This window comes from Canis lupus, chromosome 23, assembly GCF_011100685.1.
Source record: "Canis lupus familiaris isolate Mischka breed German Shepherd chromosome 23, alternate assembly UU_Cfam_GSD_1.0, whole genome shotgun sequence".
In the NCBI taxonomy this organism is placed as follows: Eukaryota; Metazoa; Chordata; class Mammalia; order Carnivora; family Canidae; genus Canis; species Canis lupus.
The window spans coordinates 8,655,446-8,672,451 of record NC_049244.1 but is presented as its reverse complement, the minus strand read 5'-3'; the positions used below and the strand labels follow the sequence as shown (position 1 = coordinate 8,672,451).

Here is a 17,006-nt window from a genome sequence, read left to right as displayed (position 1 = left end):
TGGTGCAATTAGACAAGCGTGGGCTCGCAGAATAGAATAAAGGGATGACCTGCAATGCAATTGTATCAGGTGATGACTTAGAATTCACTACTTGTACAAAATAGACATGATATAGCCACCTGTCCAGTCTTCTACTGCAGATCCTCTCCTAGATGGTAATAAATTGTATTCCAGACCTATTATAATGATGGAAATTGCTGGTGGTGATGACAGACAAACACATTCACACTCCCATTCATTCATTCATACTTGCCTTCATCTGCTTGTTCATTCAGTCCTCCATTCAATCAGGTGTTGATGCAGTTGCTTATACTTTTTTCATGCATCTCACTGTTTGTTCATGCATTTGTTCAACAAATAATCCCTGAGTAGCTGTGGTGTGCCAGGCAATGTGCTTAGCCCTGGCAGATATAGGGAACTGCCTCCAGGGGGTCCATCCCTATATAAGAAAAACAGACAAGCGAACCAAAACAGAGTTCAGTGTAGACGATGTGCAAACACTGAGTAGCCTCTGCTCCTTGTTTCTAGGCAACCTTTAAAGGCTGGATGGACATAATGTATGCAGCTGTTGATGCCCGAGATGTGAGTCTCAGCCCACCGTGCCTATTGCCTTCCCCTTGGTGCATCCCACTCACATCAGTCTAGTTGAAATGAACTGAAGGTGGCCTTGATACCAGAAGAGGCAATCCCCCACAACAGCCTGTCCTTATCCTTCCCTGGAGCAGTGTCCAGGTGGCCCTCTGTTGAATGTTTAAGCCAACCTCACCTGCTCTCCTACCAGGCACACTCCCCAGGCTTTTCAAGTTCTTCTTCTCACTACTGAGGAAAGTATCTTCAGGAATGTGTGTGAAAGCACATCCTGGGCAGAGGCAGGAGTGGGGTGGTGGCTAAAATAAGAGCACTGTAATGGCAGCTGGGTGGAAGAGATAGGTACTGCTGAGAAAAGACCCTTTGCTGCTGTGGCAGGCATTACTGATGCCCTGCCCCAGATCCCCTCAGCCACCTCTTGAGTTCACCCTTATGCTGTGCTTCTGATTCTCTGAGACTTGACTTTCTTCAATGCCTCAGAGCTTGCTCAGCAGCCCCTTCCCCAAGAGCAAGACATTGAGTGTCCACAGGGGCAACCCTCACAGATAAGTTTTGGGAGTCTGTAGATAAATGCTTCCCAATCCCTTAGAAATACAATTCTGAGATGCATTCTACACAATTCATTGGAGAACCCCAACAGGATGGAGTGCCAGTTGCCCCTCAGTGAGAACCTGCTTAACAATCTCCCCTTCTGCTTTTATTCTGCTTACCCTCCCCCTCCCTCTGTCCTGCTTCCTGACTCCCAAATAAACCACCCACCGACTCCCAGTTCCTTGTCTCAGGGATGAACACAAACATACACCCACCGCTCCCCATGCCTCACCTTGTCTGTTCACAGGTGAACTTGCAGCCCAAGTGGGAGGACAACGTGTACATGTACTTGTACTTTGTCATCTTCATCATTTTTGGTGGCTTCTTCACACTCAATCTCTTCGTTGGGGTCATAATTGACAACTTCAATCAACAGAAAAAAAAGATAAGTGGGGCTCAGGTGTTTCCATGAATCTTCCACTCCCTGTCCCCTGGCCTCATGAGTAAAGCCAACACTACTCGTAGCCCTCATGTCTGACTGGGGGTCCAATTTTGGCCTTTAACACCAACACCCACTTTTGCATCCTGACTATAGCCCTCACACTTTCCTGGTGTCCTGGAACTGCTGCTGGAAGAGCTGCATTTCCCTGTTTCAACAACATCCTCACTTCTGTCTGGGTCCCCTTCCTTTCTCTCAGAGTCCCCAGGTCTTCCCAGCTGGAAACAGGTGTGCTGGGTGTGTCCCAGGTGACCCTTGAGAAATATAAACAGGAAAAGAAAAGGCTCCAGCACCTGCTGCCTCTGTCTAGGACTCTGATCCCCCGAAGCACTGAGTTGGGAGGCCTCAGCAAGGGCCGGGGCTCCAGTGTTGGCAAAATCCCAACCCTCCTGGGGATGGAGAGGAAGACCTTTGCCTCCATGGATGCTGACTCTGATGAATAGGAACCCAATCCCAGATAACCTGTCATATTTACACTAAAATATGAGGGCATTAAAGGTGTAAAATGCTTTATTGTTACCCTCTATTAATCTTTCATTTAATACCCCCCATTCCTTTGAAATAGATAAAGCACCACTTTAGACTTATGTAAGCTGAGATCCACCGGGGCGGGGGGGGGGGGGGGGAAAGTGGGTCCTATGGATAGGGTCACATGGCACAGCACTGAGAGTCCAGCGTTGGTTTTGGTCTTATACAAACCTGGGCTTGCATTCCCAACTCAACCACTCGCTAGATCACTGACCCTGACAGTTTTTAATAACTCTCTAAGCTTCAGCTTTCTCATCCATTCAATGGAGTTAATGATACCTATTCACAGGATTCTGGTGAGAGGAAAGTAAAAGCTGTATAAGAAACACCTAGTTTAGGGGCACCTGGGTGGCTCAGTCAGTTGAGTATCTGCCTTCAGCTCAAGTCATGACCCTGAAGTCCTGGGATCAAGCCTTGAATTGGGCTCCCTGCTCCCTGCTCAGTGGGGGGTCTGCTTCTCCACCTCCCTCTGATTCTCCCCTCTGCTCTTGCTGACACTCTCTCTTGTTCACTCTTTCTTGCTTTCTCTCTCTCTCAAATAAATAAATAAAATCTTAAAAAAAAAAAAAGAGAAGGAACACTTAGTTTAGGGCTGAGCTACTGACTATTATAATTCAGAATAAATGTCTAATAACATAGGCTTCCCACTGTAGGAAGTCCTTGGCCAGAGTTCTGGGGATAAGAAGTGGGCAGCCCTTCTCTGCCCCACAGGGGCTCAGCAAGACACCTGTAAAGCAATGACCAATGTTATCAGCATCCTAGAGGTCTTTGAAGCCATTCAAGCAGTCTCTTCTCCCATTTTATATAAGGAAACTGAGGCCTTGACAGGGAACTGGCCATGTTCGGTGATAGAATGAGATAAGCCAGTGATGAAGTTGAGAGGGACTATCTTTGCTGACTCCTTTCCCAGAATTTTCAGTGGGGCCCCATCTTGTGCTCCCAATCTGCTGCCCTGCCCCTGCCTCCAGCCCCTTTGAGATGTCTCTCCCTGGAAGCTCTCTGTGTCCACAGATTCTCTAAATCTCCTCTCAAATCCCAGAGATCTCACCCATTTCCCCAGCATTTGCAGTGACTAATTTATACAAATATGCTATGGAAATGGAAAGATTTCAAATTATGCCAGGAAGTGAAAGATGAGGGGTTGAATGAAGGAGGTCTCAAAGGTCCTCAAATAAAACCCAAAACTAAGGGAAGAAGACATTTTCAATGGTGGAGATTCTGACACTGTAACAGCAGAGGGCAATGCAAATGGCAGGACCTTAAGAGAAGCAATCAAGAGTTCTGCAAGGACCCTTAGATAAGGCAGTAACTCTTCTTAGCTCCTCTTCTCCAGAAAGGGGTCAAGGGGCTGGATCTCAGGTTCCTTGATGCAGAAGGCCCTGAAGGAAGCTCTTGCCCCTGACAGGAACTGTGATTCCAGAAGCCTAGTTGAGTTGACTACAATGAGCAGGCTGGATTCAAGGCTCAGATCTAAACTGATAATTACCTTCTCTTTAGGGTCTCTCCCAAATTCTTCCCACCATCTGCCCAAGTGGCACCTCTGGATTCCTGCAGAAGAGAAACAGGCTTTATTCCAGAGACTCAGGAAGGGAGTCAGAGTTAGAGTTCAGTCCCACCCACTTTGTCACTGGTTGTGGCATCTGAGCAGGACACTGCTTGATTCTGGCTTTGACATGCCTTTCTTCAGAGAAGGGAGAAGGTGGAGATGTTCTTCTCCAGCATGCTTTGGTTTTGACATCTCTGGGAGTTCTTGTTCCTTTAATAACGGTGATGTGTATTATCCTTTCCTGTACTTAGGGGGCCAGGACATCTTCATGACAGAGGAGCAAAAGAAGTACTATAATGCCATGAAGAAGCTAGGCTCTAAGAAGCCCCAGAAGCCCATCCCACGGCCCCTGGTGAGCCCCAGAGCTTCCTTGCAGCAGAGTGTGCCTAGAAATTCAACGGATAGCCTATGCCTATGCTGGGTAGGGGTTGGCCAGTTCTCTCTGTGAAGGGGGATATCTGCATTTGGGGATGAAGTAATAAGAATTCCTGGGCCCAAGGAATGAGAAGTCTAAAAGAAGCAAATCTGGTCTTCTGGAATGAATATATCTTCCACAGGTACTCCAAATAGACCTGTTTAGGGAAGTACTGAGTTCCCCAACCATTTTAGGTTTCAATTACAGGATTGGAAGCAAGTTAGGCTAAATAATAGTAAAGGTGGTAAGAGCCCTGAAACAAAGTTTTTGTGTTGTTTTGCATCATGATCTAGATCGCAGTGAATCTCCAGCCTCACCCTACATTCCACACCATGGTTAGAGTAGACAGAGAGGAAATGGCCAAAAACCAAACCCCTGGGATCCTGACCCCAGTCATGGTTATGGTCAATAGGAATCAAAAGTTATCCCATTGCTGGGTTTAATGATTGACCAAAACTTAAAGCCGTACTCCACTCCACTTTGATTCCTTTATTCACAAAGACCCTAAGAGACACGCCCTTTTATTCCCCCATGAAATGCAACACCCAAACCATATATATTATCACCTAAGTTCTTCTGAGTCCTCCAACCAGAAGATGGAAAATGTCAAACCTCTAGTTGGCCTCTATTGAGAATAGATGAACAGGTTTGGGAGTGGGAGTATTGCTATGTTGGAAATGTACAACAGAACCTCTTCCAAGAATTTCTGAGCCATCCACTCCAGTGAATAGTTTGCATCTTGTCACTTTAAGTAACCCTTCTGTGGTTAAAATGCAGTATCCGTGAAGAAAACTACAGGTGCTGTCTATGACACAATGCCATTAGCCCTTCCCCCAACCAGAGCGAAGTCTAAGGACCTGCAACAAAGGAATCAAACTTTCCCTGGAATTAGGGAGAATTCTGTTGGCCAAGGCATTAGGATTTCTAAATCAAGGCATGGGGTCTGCATAAGTTACTAAAAACTTCATGAGCAAATAGTCTTGAAAGCATTTATGGGAGAAAAAAAATGCCATGACCTTTGGATATACTTTACTTGGAAACAATGATCATAAATGTGTCACTATACTCAATTCTGATAAGAAGAGTTACAATGAGGATGTTCAGACCTATGTAGGGGCAGAGATTTCCTTCCAAATTTCCTGTAAGATCAAGATAACTGAGGTTGAGTGAGCTTTAAGCTCAGGAAGTACCCCTCTGTCAACCAGTCCAATGGGCAGACACAGGCTCAGAATTAAAAGATGTAGGTAAATAGCTAAGCCCCGCCAATCAGTATCAAGTCAGGGAAGGAGGATCCTGAGAATTGCAGTGAAGCAAACAGCTAACTCCTGCTGGCCTTCACAGGTGGCTGGAATGATGCTGAATGTACATTTGAACCAGACTCTGAAGAGTCTGTGCTAGGGACATCCCTTGGCAAAATCATGACAATTGTTGGCACCTTGCTCTATGCACTGCTCAGTCTCTCTATAATATCTCAGCTACTCCCATTTTATCAATCAATCTCACGGGCCACCATAGCTTTCTCCTCTCAAGGAGGACAATTTCATGAATAGGATAAGCTGTATTTCAAAAAAGGACCCTGGAGAGGACATTATCTTTAAAAAAAAAAAATTTATTTAAAATCAATTTGCCAACATGTAGTATAACACCCAGTGCTCATCCTGTCAAGTGTCTTCCTTAGTGCCCATCACCCAGTCACCCATCTCCCCACCCTTCTCCCCTTCCACAACCCTTTGTTTGTTCTCAGAGTTAGGAGTCGCTCATGGTTTGTCTTCCTCTCTAATTTTTCCCCACTCAGTTTCCCTCCTTTCTGTTGTAATCTCTTTCACTATTTCTTATATTCCACATATGAGTGAAACCATATGATGATCATCCTTCTCTGACTGACTTATTTCACTCAGCATTTTACCCTCCAGTTCCATCCACGTCGAAGCAAATGGTGGGTACTTGGAGGACATTATCTTAAGACGAAGGTAGGAACCTAATGTTGAAATTCCAGATACTACAATAGGAGTGGAAATCAATGGTTGGGCAGAAAGACCTATGACAAAAATCACAATTTCTCCTATTTAAACCATAACAAAGACCCTCCAAGGTTGGCAATAAGGGAGGCCCTTCACATGGATAAGGGAAGTGAGACCTCACAGCCCAACTGTGTTTCTGAGATTCATCATCCCTTTGGATGAGCAGGCAATGTATTACTAATTATCAATACTGTCCTAGCTTTAATAGAGGAATATGGCTCTCTCCTTAATACTCTGTTCCAAGCACAGCCAACACTCTTTTCCCTTTGTTCCCCTTATCATAGCTGAGGCAAGGCTGGAACATTTCAATAAGACTTTGAAGTCTTAGAGGTCCCAAAGGGGAAACTAGCAGAGCAGGGCCCAAGCAAGGGCCCAAGCAGCAACTGCATATGGCTGCTCTCCAGGGCCCACAAGCCTTGGCCCATCCCCACTCCTGGCTGGCATCCATATGGCAGGCAACATCTTGGCACCCACCACCCACTGGGACAAACATGATCATCTGCCTTCCACAGAGTCCAGAGCCAAGAAAGAAACCCAAGCAAAAAGATAAATTGCCACTCCTACCTAAGATTCACCTTCTCAGATCCAGCTCTTTTACCTAGATTATTGGCACTAGAATGCTCACCTTCTTCCCTTAGTAGTTCCAATAGGTTGGACAGGTCAGATAAGCTGGACATTGACACAGGAGTTCTGCCCCACGGGTGGATGGGTGCCATTTCACAACAGGGCCAACCTGGGATACACATACACACACACTCCCCCTCACCACTGGCAAAGCTCAAGTTCTAAATTTTATGCTGCATCCATAGCAAAGACTACAGCTTCCACGAAACTGGGAAATTTTATTCTGTAACATTCCCTGCTACAAAGATTACTAAAAGCAGGTTTCACATACTTCACTTTATAGGGAAATAATAAGCTCTAGAATATCACATCATCAGTCACCCACTCTGTCTCTGAGAGCACTGAGGTTTGCAAAGGAATGATCCCTGCCCACAGGTTAAGCCAAGAGCAGCCAGCAAGCTGCTCCATTCCCAGCATCCAAATATCCAGGGAAAACTCAATGCCTATAACTTAGTAATATTGTCACCTGCTCCGTTTAATTAGAAGTTGTGTGGTCATGAAGAGGCCTTTGTGTTTTCCTCATTTTCAGTGATGAAATGGAAGTTATTAGTGGCTCTTCAGTCTCCCTCCCACTCCAGAAAAGACACGGACCAGCAGTTATGCCCAAAGACAGGCCCACTTGGGTCTGATTCTTTGCTCTACCCCCACAGTGAGCAACCTCTCCCCATCAGGAAGCAGAAAGAAAGACCAAGCCCCTGTCACAGCCTTTCTCCCCTCTGTCTACCTTGCTGCTCTTGTGAGTTCCCTGATGAGACTCATGACAGGTTCCTCTCTGCCTCTACTCATGCAGAGCCCCGCATATAGTATACATTCAGTAATGCCTGTTGTATACAATAGAGTGGCCTTCTATTTGAGGTGTGGGTAATTCAGAGCTGTCCATTCTGTCATCCATTCATTCATCTATTTATTGGGCATCTATTACATGCCAGGTACACTTCAGACACTGAGGAAAGAGCAGTGAGCAACACATACAAAGTTTCTTCCCTCAAAGAGACTACAGTCCTGTGACATAGGAAAACAATTAGCAAAAACCACACATACCAGTTGACTGGTTGGAGAGATTCCTAAGAGAGAGAGAATAAGGTAAGGAGCAAAGGGTGCCTAGGACTGAGCCTTCACATGCTCTAACATCTAAGGGCTGCATAAAGAAGACTCAAAAAAGAATAGCCAGAAAGGCAAGAAAAAAACCAAGAAAGGAAGGCATGATAGAAACAAAGAAAGGAGAGTTCCAAGGTTCCAAGGTGGCAGGTGTGGCAAACAATGCCAAATGGATATCCTTGGACTTACATTCTGGAGGTCACTGGTGATCTTAACAAGAACCATCTCAGTGGCAGGATAGGGACAAAAGCCATGTTGGTGAAAGTTGAGGAGTGAGTGGGAAACAGTGCTTGCACAAAATGCCTTTAAGAACTTAGCTATGAGAGTAGGAGGAGAAGTAGGGTGGTAGCTGGAGGGAGATGTAAGGTTCAGGAAGATTTTTCTTTAAGCTAGGAACAGTTAGGTCTTTAGATATGTAGCTAAGGAACCAAGAGGTTACTACCAAAAGTGGGGAATCTGTCCAAAAGCCTCACTCCTCAGTAAGGAAGCCAAGGGACCAGGAGGTTTGTAAGTGGCAGCCATGAAAAAGAGGTGAAGGTGGGCTACCTAGATGACAGGAGAAGCAAGATGCAGTAGAAGCAAAGGTCTGGATGTTAAAGTGAGAAACAAGAAGGACTCCAGGCCCACCATCTTGTCCTGAGGTAACTGGAGTGGGGGGAAATGAGTGGCCACTGAGTTTGCAGTCTCGAACTCAAGCTATGCACGCACTATGGGAGCACAATGATAAATAAGACATGGCCCCATCCTCAAAGAACTCACTGTCTAGTAGAGAAGAGAAGAAGCACACATGAAATGCTAGAACTCAAGACTGACTATAAAGACTGTGGGGGTGGGGGAGAAGAAACAGGCAATGTGGTGTGATGTGATTGGTGATTAAGGAGATCTCCTTGGAAGAGGTAGGGCTTAAGAAAAATGGATCACTCAAAACTACTGGGATTTAGATAGCCCAGAGAGGGGATGGGAAGGGCTTGCAAATGGTTCACTGGCAAGGAAATAGTGCCTGGTGACTTTAAGGGGATGGGAAAAGCAACAAGGACTTGGATTGAAGCATTGAAGTAGAATCAACTAAGAATAAGATTTTGGAAGGAGTAAGGACAGGACTTGGCTTCTGTTTAGATGTGCTGTTAGGAGAATAAGAGACAGATTTTAGAAATCCATCGATGAAGAAGGCAGCCTCTCTAGATGTGTTATGTATGTTGACTGGAAAGGCCCTGATGAACCATCTCTTCTTTTTTCAGAACAAGTACCAGGGCTTTGTCTTTGACATTGTGACCAAACAAGCTTTTGACATTGTCATCATGGTCCTCATCTGCCTCAACATGATCACCATGATGGTGGAGACTGATGAGCAGAGTGCAGAAAAGACAAAAATTCTTAACAAAATCAACCAGTTCTTTGTGGCTGTCTTTACGGGCGAGTGTGTCATGAAGATGTTTGCCTTGCGGCATTACTACTTCACCAATGGTTGGAATGTGTTTGACTTCATTGTTGTGGTCCTCTCCATTGGAAGTAAGTGGGCTTACAGGTTGTGGGGAAGCCCAGCCTCTGCTTGGGGTTGTTTGGGCTGTTTTTCTCAAAACTAAGAGGGTAATAAACAAACTTTTTCATATAAATTATATGTTAGAGGAACCCAGTATTTGCTGCTTTCCAGGAGTAACAGATTTAAAATCCCCCTTGTCCTCTCAGTAAAATGGAGAGTTTCCATTGGGCTTCTCCAAGTGTTTTTAGGCACCAACTGTGTGCATAGCCCACTGCTTGAATTTTGGGGCTGATAGGGACAATCACTCCTCCAGAGAATATAAAATGATGGAGATTCCAGTGGGCTTTATCTTGATAGTCTTCAAAGAGAATGGTGGTATGATGTGAGGTGAGCCATTAAATACTTTCTGGGAAAAAAAAAAGTGGTTGCCAGAAGAGTGAGGAAAGACTAAGAGTGTTCAAAGGAGATTCTTAAATCAAGGATCTGGAATTAAATGTTTATATATTAAAAAAATAAAATAAAAATAAAAAAATTAAAAATGTTTATATACTGTCAACTTAGGGAATGTTAGTGATAGAAAAGTCAAAGAATCAATGCCAAGAGATCAATGTTCTTAGGGCCTACTCTGGGTGTTTGAATAATAGGTCCAGTATTTGGGGGCCAATGGGTATTCAGAGAACACTCATAAAATCAGAAGCTAAAGTAGGGGATGGAGCCACCACAGTTTAGTGCTTGCTAACTTCTGAGAACTGGTCTAGGACTCTTGGATCCTCACAACAGCTCTCTGAAGGAGTATTATTTTCCTAATTTTATACATTTAAAACTGAGCCTTACAGATTAAGAAAGTTATGCAAGGTCATACAGTTTGTAAAGGGCAGAGCTGAATTTAGACCAGGCTAATGTTCTTCTAACAAATTAGTTGCCTTCCACCAACAAAGAGAATGTCCTTAGCCTTCTTGTGGTTTAGGCGAAGTTTGGCCCTACAAATCCCGGTGCACCAGCTTTACTTTGCATTATAAATATATACTTAACTATTATATCATGACCTGCTTACTTTTCATGTCAGAGCATAGCTGTGGATTTAATTTTCCATTGATTTGCCGTCAAGAGCTAACAGCATCTAAATACAACTTGGCAGCACTTAATCAATCTCCCCACCCTGGTCCTGAAACACAGACTTGGGTTGTGTTTATTTGTTTGGGATGTTTATTTTTGTTTTCTATTTTGTTTTGTTTCCCTGTTGCTGCTGTTTCTTGTGGGAGGTTTGTTTTCTTTGCTTGCTTCCCAAAGTGAGAAACTCTAAAGGTCATTTTGACTTTAGAGAAAAGAGCTTGCTTATGTGACTTCCATATCAACGCTATAGAAATAAAATATACTCAAAGTACTCCATTCTGTGATGGGGACACCTTTACTACCAGTTCCTATGACCTACACAGCAACACCATCCACTGGTTAGAAATCAGTCATAGAGGCAGTTGGAAAACAAGTGAAAGAACCCACGTCTTCATCCTTCTGTCCTCCCTCTCCCCCGTTATTCCTTCCCACCAGCAAGACATATATTGAGTATCTAATTGTTACAAGTATGAAGACTCACTCTCCTTTGAACTATTATGTAGACTGGTTGGCTGGCAGGATCTTAGTAGATTATACAGACACATAACATACCTCATGCTTTGGAAAAATATCCCAGTTAAACTCGCTTGAAGAGAGGGGCTTTCATAAAGATTTTATAATATAATATTATCATTACTTCCCAAATCTCATCCCATTTCCTTCCTCCTTCCAACACAATATTGTGACCACCCATATTCATATGACAAAAGACAACTAGGGGAAGAGGGTCAAGGGAACCCTGGCAAGGAGAGAGAGCTTGCCACCACACCCCTCCCCATTTGTCCTGAGAGGTTTTGAATCCTGTCTTACCTAAAGGCCTCACCTAATCTTTCATGGTCTCAATAGGCATCCGCATCCCCAAGATCAAGCTTTACAAATCTTCCAATTAGATCATATAGCAAGATATATACATTCTTTATCTTTCCAACTTTGTTCATAGATGGAGGGTTGGGAGGGCCATAACTGACCCTAAACATGCCCATCTCCAGGCCCTAACATAGAGTTCAAACACAGCTGGAGATGGAAGAAACAAGTAAAAGCCATTATGCAGACAGCTGGCCATTCAAAGCCATTCTGCTTTAGCTGTCAGCAAGTTGCCCAACTCTTCAAGCCCCTTTATAATTAATGCCAGGCTCTGTACAATTATCCACAGGACCATGTGCCAGGAACTGAGTCAATCTTCACAGTAGGAGATGGGGAGATGAATCACAGGGGATCCTGGCCTTCACAGAGCACCAAGAAAAGGTGGAGGAGAAGTCATGTCCCAAGACTGAATTCTCAGGGAAGAGTAGGGCTGTGTCATAGACAGAAACAGACAAGGACTGTGTACATGTGGAATATGGTGCAGTGGCTTCCAGTTAAACTAGGCTGCAGAAGATAGGGCTTTGGCCATGGAGGTTGACTAAGACGAAGACATTCCAAGTGGAGGGAAAGAAAGATAAGAACATGGTGAGAAGGGTGAGACTTACTTGACAGAGAAAAGATTTATGCAGTGAGCACGTACTGAGCCCCTACTTTATGCCAACCACTGTACAACACTCAGAGGGTCCTTGAATACAGATGTTCACATGGAGATCCATATAGAGTCAAGACGAGAGATTGTGATTGCAGCCAGCTTTGTCAGGGCTCATGCTTGCAAGTACTAATTAGATCATTTCTCTCTCTTCTAAAGGCCTGGTGTTTTCTGTAATACTTACGTCACTTGAAAATTACTTCTCTCCAACGCTCTTCCGAGTCATCCGCCTGGCCCGAATTGGCCGCATCCTCAGGCTTATACGAGCAGCCAAGGGAATCCGCACACTACTCTTTGCCCTTATGATGTCCTTGCCTGCCCTCTTCAACATAGGGCTTCTGCTCTTCCTTGTCATGTTCATCTACTCCATCTTCGGCATGGCTAGCTTCCCCCATGTAAGTTGGGAAGCTGGCATCGATGACATGTTCAACTTTCAGACCTTCGCCAACAGCATGCTGTGCCTCTTCCAGATCACCACGTCGGCTGGCTGGGATGGCCTCCTCAGCCCCATCCTCAACACGGGGCCCCCTTACTGTGACCCCAATCTACCCAACAGCAATGGCTCCCGGGGGAACTGTGGGAGCCCGGCTGTGGGCATCCTCTTCTTCACCACATACATCATCATCTCCTTCCTCATCGTGGTCAACATGTACATTGCAGTGATTCTGGAGAACTTCAATGTGGCCACACAGGAGAGCAGTGAACCTCTGAGTGAGGATGACTTCGATATGTTCTATGAGACCTGGGAGAAGTTTGACCCAGAGGCCACTCAGTTTATTACCTTTTCTGCCCTCTCAGACTTTGCAGACACCCTTTCTGGCCCCCTGCGAATCCCAAAACCCAATCAGAATATATTAATCCAGATGGACCTGCCCTTGGTCCCTGGAGATAAGATTCACTGTTTGGACATTCTTTTTGCCTTCACTAAGAATGTTCTGGGAGAATCCGGAGAGTTGGATTCTCTGAAGGCGAATATTGAAGAGAAGTTTATGGCAACTAATGTCTCAAAAGCATCCTATGAACCAATAGCAACCACCCTCCGGTGGAAGCAGGAAGACATTTCAGCTACTGTCATTCAAAAGGCCTATCGGAGCTATGTGCTACACCGCTCCATGACAATTTCCAACCCCCCAGCTGTGCCCAGGGCAGAGGAGGCTGTGCCACCCCCAGATGAAGCTTTTGTTGAATTCATGGTAAATGAAAATTGTGCACTCCCAGACAAATCTGAAACTGCATCTGCCGCATCTTTCCCACCATCCTATGACAGTGTCACTAGAGGCCTTAGTGATCAAATCAATATGAGCACATCTAGCTCAATGCAGAATGAAGATGAAGGCACCAGTAAGAAAGTGACTGCTCCTGGGCCCTAGTGAGGACACTCTAGTATGGACCTAATCAGTTCTGATGTGAACTTCTGCTCTGTGATAACTCTTTCCCACTATAGGTGGCAACCAGCTACCACCTCACCAATGCATGCCACCAGTCACAGTATCAGAACTGGGCAAAGAATGAAATTGGTGCCCACCTTTGGAGAAGCCCTCAAAACCAATAGGAGTCAGAAGCCAAGAGCATCTCCACTGTGACTACCCTTTTGAATTTCAGTATCAGATAATGTATCTCTTACTTTCCAGAAAATGTCCCTGGTCCTTTCATTTTAATTGTGACCAGAACTTATATTTACGGTGACAAACTTCTCAGGACCAGAATTTCCAAAGATATATGGTAAGGATGTTGCTGAAGGTCCAAGGTAGTCTTCTGTGAATCCCAAACAGAAACTGACAATGTTATTTAGGATTTTGCATGACTGCATGTTGAGAGCTGCCAGACAATTGCTCCTGCCCAAGGTAACACCTGTGGTCTATGTCATGAAAGAACTTTGAGATATCCATTAAAATTAATATTTTTAGAGGTATATCAAGACCAATGTTACATCTTAAAGTGTCATTTTTTAATTATGTGAAACTGACAGGTATCATAAATCACTTCTTCACTTTCAGGATTCCTGATATTGTTTTGCAGTTTGAGCTTGAATCTGGGTAGGTAGGGCAGGAAGGACCACTATCCTGAAAGTTGTTCTAATCCTACGTACTCCACCAATTGCCATGCTACCTGCACCACACTCTTTCCACCTCTGAATCTCAGTTTCCCCACTTGTAAAATTGGTGGCAGATGCGAGACAAAATGGACACTCTCTATAACCTTGCATTTTTGTTGTATAACCCATTGGTGCTCTGCGACAATTTAGATAAGAAAACATTCTCCCCTGAAATTATAGTGGTCAGACTTTTTTGTCCTGTAGCTAAAGAGGCAACTTTTTGATCCATTCCAGAATCTGTTTCACATCTCATAGTCAGACCTTAAGAAGGGAAGTTTTCACATTCCCCTTGGGCCGAAACTCCATAATTAGCATAAGCAAAAGAAAAGGGACATTCTGAATATTTTCTTAAATACATCTTACAAATGTACCTATCAAATGACAGGTACACTCTAAGCACAAGAGATAATGGGAATTAAGCCCCAAATGATTAATTGGGTTTATGCAGTGAATGGAGAAAGGGTTGTCAGAAGAGAATATTCAGGCCATAGAATGTGGTGGGTCTTAAGATGAAGGAGAGCAAGGAGTTTGTGTGACAACATAGGACATAAAGGATCTTAATGACAGCCATGATCTTCTATTAGCCTTTGGAACATTTTCTGCCACAATGACAAGGATCAGGTCAATTTGTTGATATATATATTTGATCACTTCATAACATTTCCCATTTACATAATTACAAAGCTTAGGAACTAGACCACCATACAGGCCTCATGGGTACACATTTTTCTGAGACCTTGATCTCCTTTCTCTGTCACTGTTGGTCCATCAGAGACCAAAAAGGCTGTTGATGTGTTTGTTGGGGTTTGTCAGCACCCACAGATACAAGTTAATAAGATAATGGTGGAATAGCTGAGAGCCAGGCTGTCCCAGTACAAATCAGATGTTTCCATATGAGTGGTTTGTATCTTAAGGATGAGTTCAACAAAATAGCTCTTCCTCACTGGTTCCACTGAATAAGGGAGCACAGATATTGATGGTGCCACTTCTTCAACATCTAAATCCGATGCAATTAATGAAAATGTCATCTAAGATAGCTGGATAGACAGAGATCTTGGGGACTGACTTATTTTTATATGTTATGTGGAAGAATGAAGTGTACCAAATCATCAGGCTAGTTTTAAGTAGATGATATCATTCTCAAAGATATTCTTGATACATTTTTTACCCCAGGCGGTAAGTTGAATTGTGCACCCCTTCCCTCAAAAAAAGGTATATTGAAGTTCTAACCCATGATCCTTATTTGGAAATAAATGTGGCCTTATTTGGAAATAAAGTGCAGATGTAATCAAATTAAGACATAATCATGGGGCACGCTGGGTGGCTCAGCAGTTTAGCGCCACCTTAAGCCCAGAGTGTGATTCTGGAGTCCTGGGATCGAGTTCTGCATCAGGCTCCCTGCATGGAGTTTACTTCTCCCTCTGCCTGTGTCTCTGCCCCCCACCCCTCTCTCTCTCTCTCTCTCTCCCTCTCTCTATGTGTGTGTGTCTCTCATGAATAAATAAATAAAATCTTAAAAAAGAAAGACATAATCATACTGGATTTAAGTGGACCCTAATCCAATGATGAATGTCTTTAAAACATGAGGAAAATTGGGACATAAACACACAGGGAGGAGAATGCCATGTGAAAACACACACAGAGAATAAGAAGGCAGCTTTGTGAAGACAGAGGCAGAAAATGGAGTGATGTGGCTGCAAGCCCAGGAATGCCAAGTATTGCTGGCAAGCACCAAATACTAGAAAAGGGCAAAGAAAAATTCTTCTCCAGAACCCTCAGAGACAACACAGCCCTATCAATACTTTATTGATACTTCTATTATTAGACTTTGACTTGAGACTCTGGTCTCCAGAACTGGAAGAGAATACATTTCTGTCATTTTAAGCCACCTAGTTTGAAGTACTTTGTTACAGCATCCCTAGCAAACTAACACACCCCACATTTTCTTCCATACAGATGCATTTCCCAAATTATGATGAGAACCACTAGAAAAGTGATGTAATATACCCAGCTTGCATTGCACAGTTTTCAGAAATTTATTCAATGCAAATGTGGGCTTAGCCCTTGAACATTTCACTAGACCTAGTTCCAAAGTTCACCCGCTGGTATAATTACAAGGTGGGAGCAAATCTGAGAGGTCCAGGGCAGATGGAGAGTCAGAGCTAGCTTCTCAGCCTCACTCATAGAAGATGGTAGTAGAATCTCTCTGACCCAGATTATATGAATATACCTAAGTGCTGAAGGGAAACGAGAGATAGAACAGTGGTATTGACTGTATAAATATCTGGAACCTGCAGGATCCTCAAAATTTCTCCACCATAAACACTACCCTTACTTTTTAATCCATTAAACTGGGGCAGCCTGGGTGGTTCAGTGGTTTAGCACCACCTTGGGCCCAGGGCCTGATCCTGGAGACCCAGGATCGAGTCCCATGTCGGGGACTGCATGGAGCCTGCCTGGAGCCTGCTTCTCCCTCTGCCTCTCTCTCTCTCTCTCTCTCTCTCTCTCTCTCTCCCTCTCATAAATAAATAAAATTTTAATCCATTAAACTGTGTAATACACAGACATAGATGGCCAAGAACATTCAAGAACATTCAGCCAACACAAATGGCTAGATACAGGCAGAGCCTCTAGCAGGTTTGCTAGAGTGTTTGCCTTTAGACAAAGGTGAGGTCACTTTCCTAAGCACTGAGGATGTAAAATTAGTAAGACACATCCTTAGCCTGGAGTTGAACACAGGCTGAGGTTTAATAAAAAAAAAAATTTTTTTTTAATCTAAAGATTTCCAGCAGTGACAAACTAGGTTATTTAAATCACCCCTTCTATTGAAAACAATGAAAATGCTAGATAAGTACTAGACAACAATAGTATGTAAGTTGGTAAAATGTGAGCTGAGTAAGTGTTCTAAAGCTTTGCTTTTATTCAGAAGGAAAGTAAAAGTTTGTATTATTATTA

General features: G+C 43.9%; 1 protein-coding gene across 1 annotated transcript in view; it reads left to right on the top strand.

Annotated features, from left to right (window-relative positions):
- SCN10A (sodium voltage-gated channel alpha subunit 10) overlaps positions 1-13,872 on the top strand; it is a 106,973-nt gene extending 93,101 nt beyond the window's left edge. The window contains 5 exon segments of the mRNA NM_001003203.1: positions 529-582; positions 1,427-1,564; positions 3,940-4,044; positions 9,089-9,359; positions 12,116-13,872. Coding sequence (NP_001003203.1) covers positions 529-582; positions 1,427-1,564; positions 3,940-4,044; positions 9,089-9,359; positions 12,116-13,326 — 1,779 coding nt within the window. The 3' untranslated portion in view covers positions 13,327-13,872.
- The last annotated feature ends 3,134 nt before the right edge of the window (positions 13,873-17,006 follow it).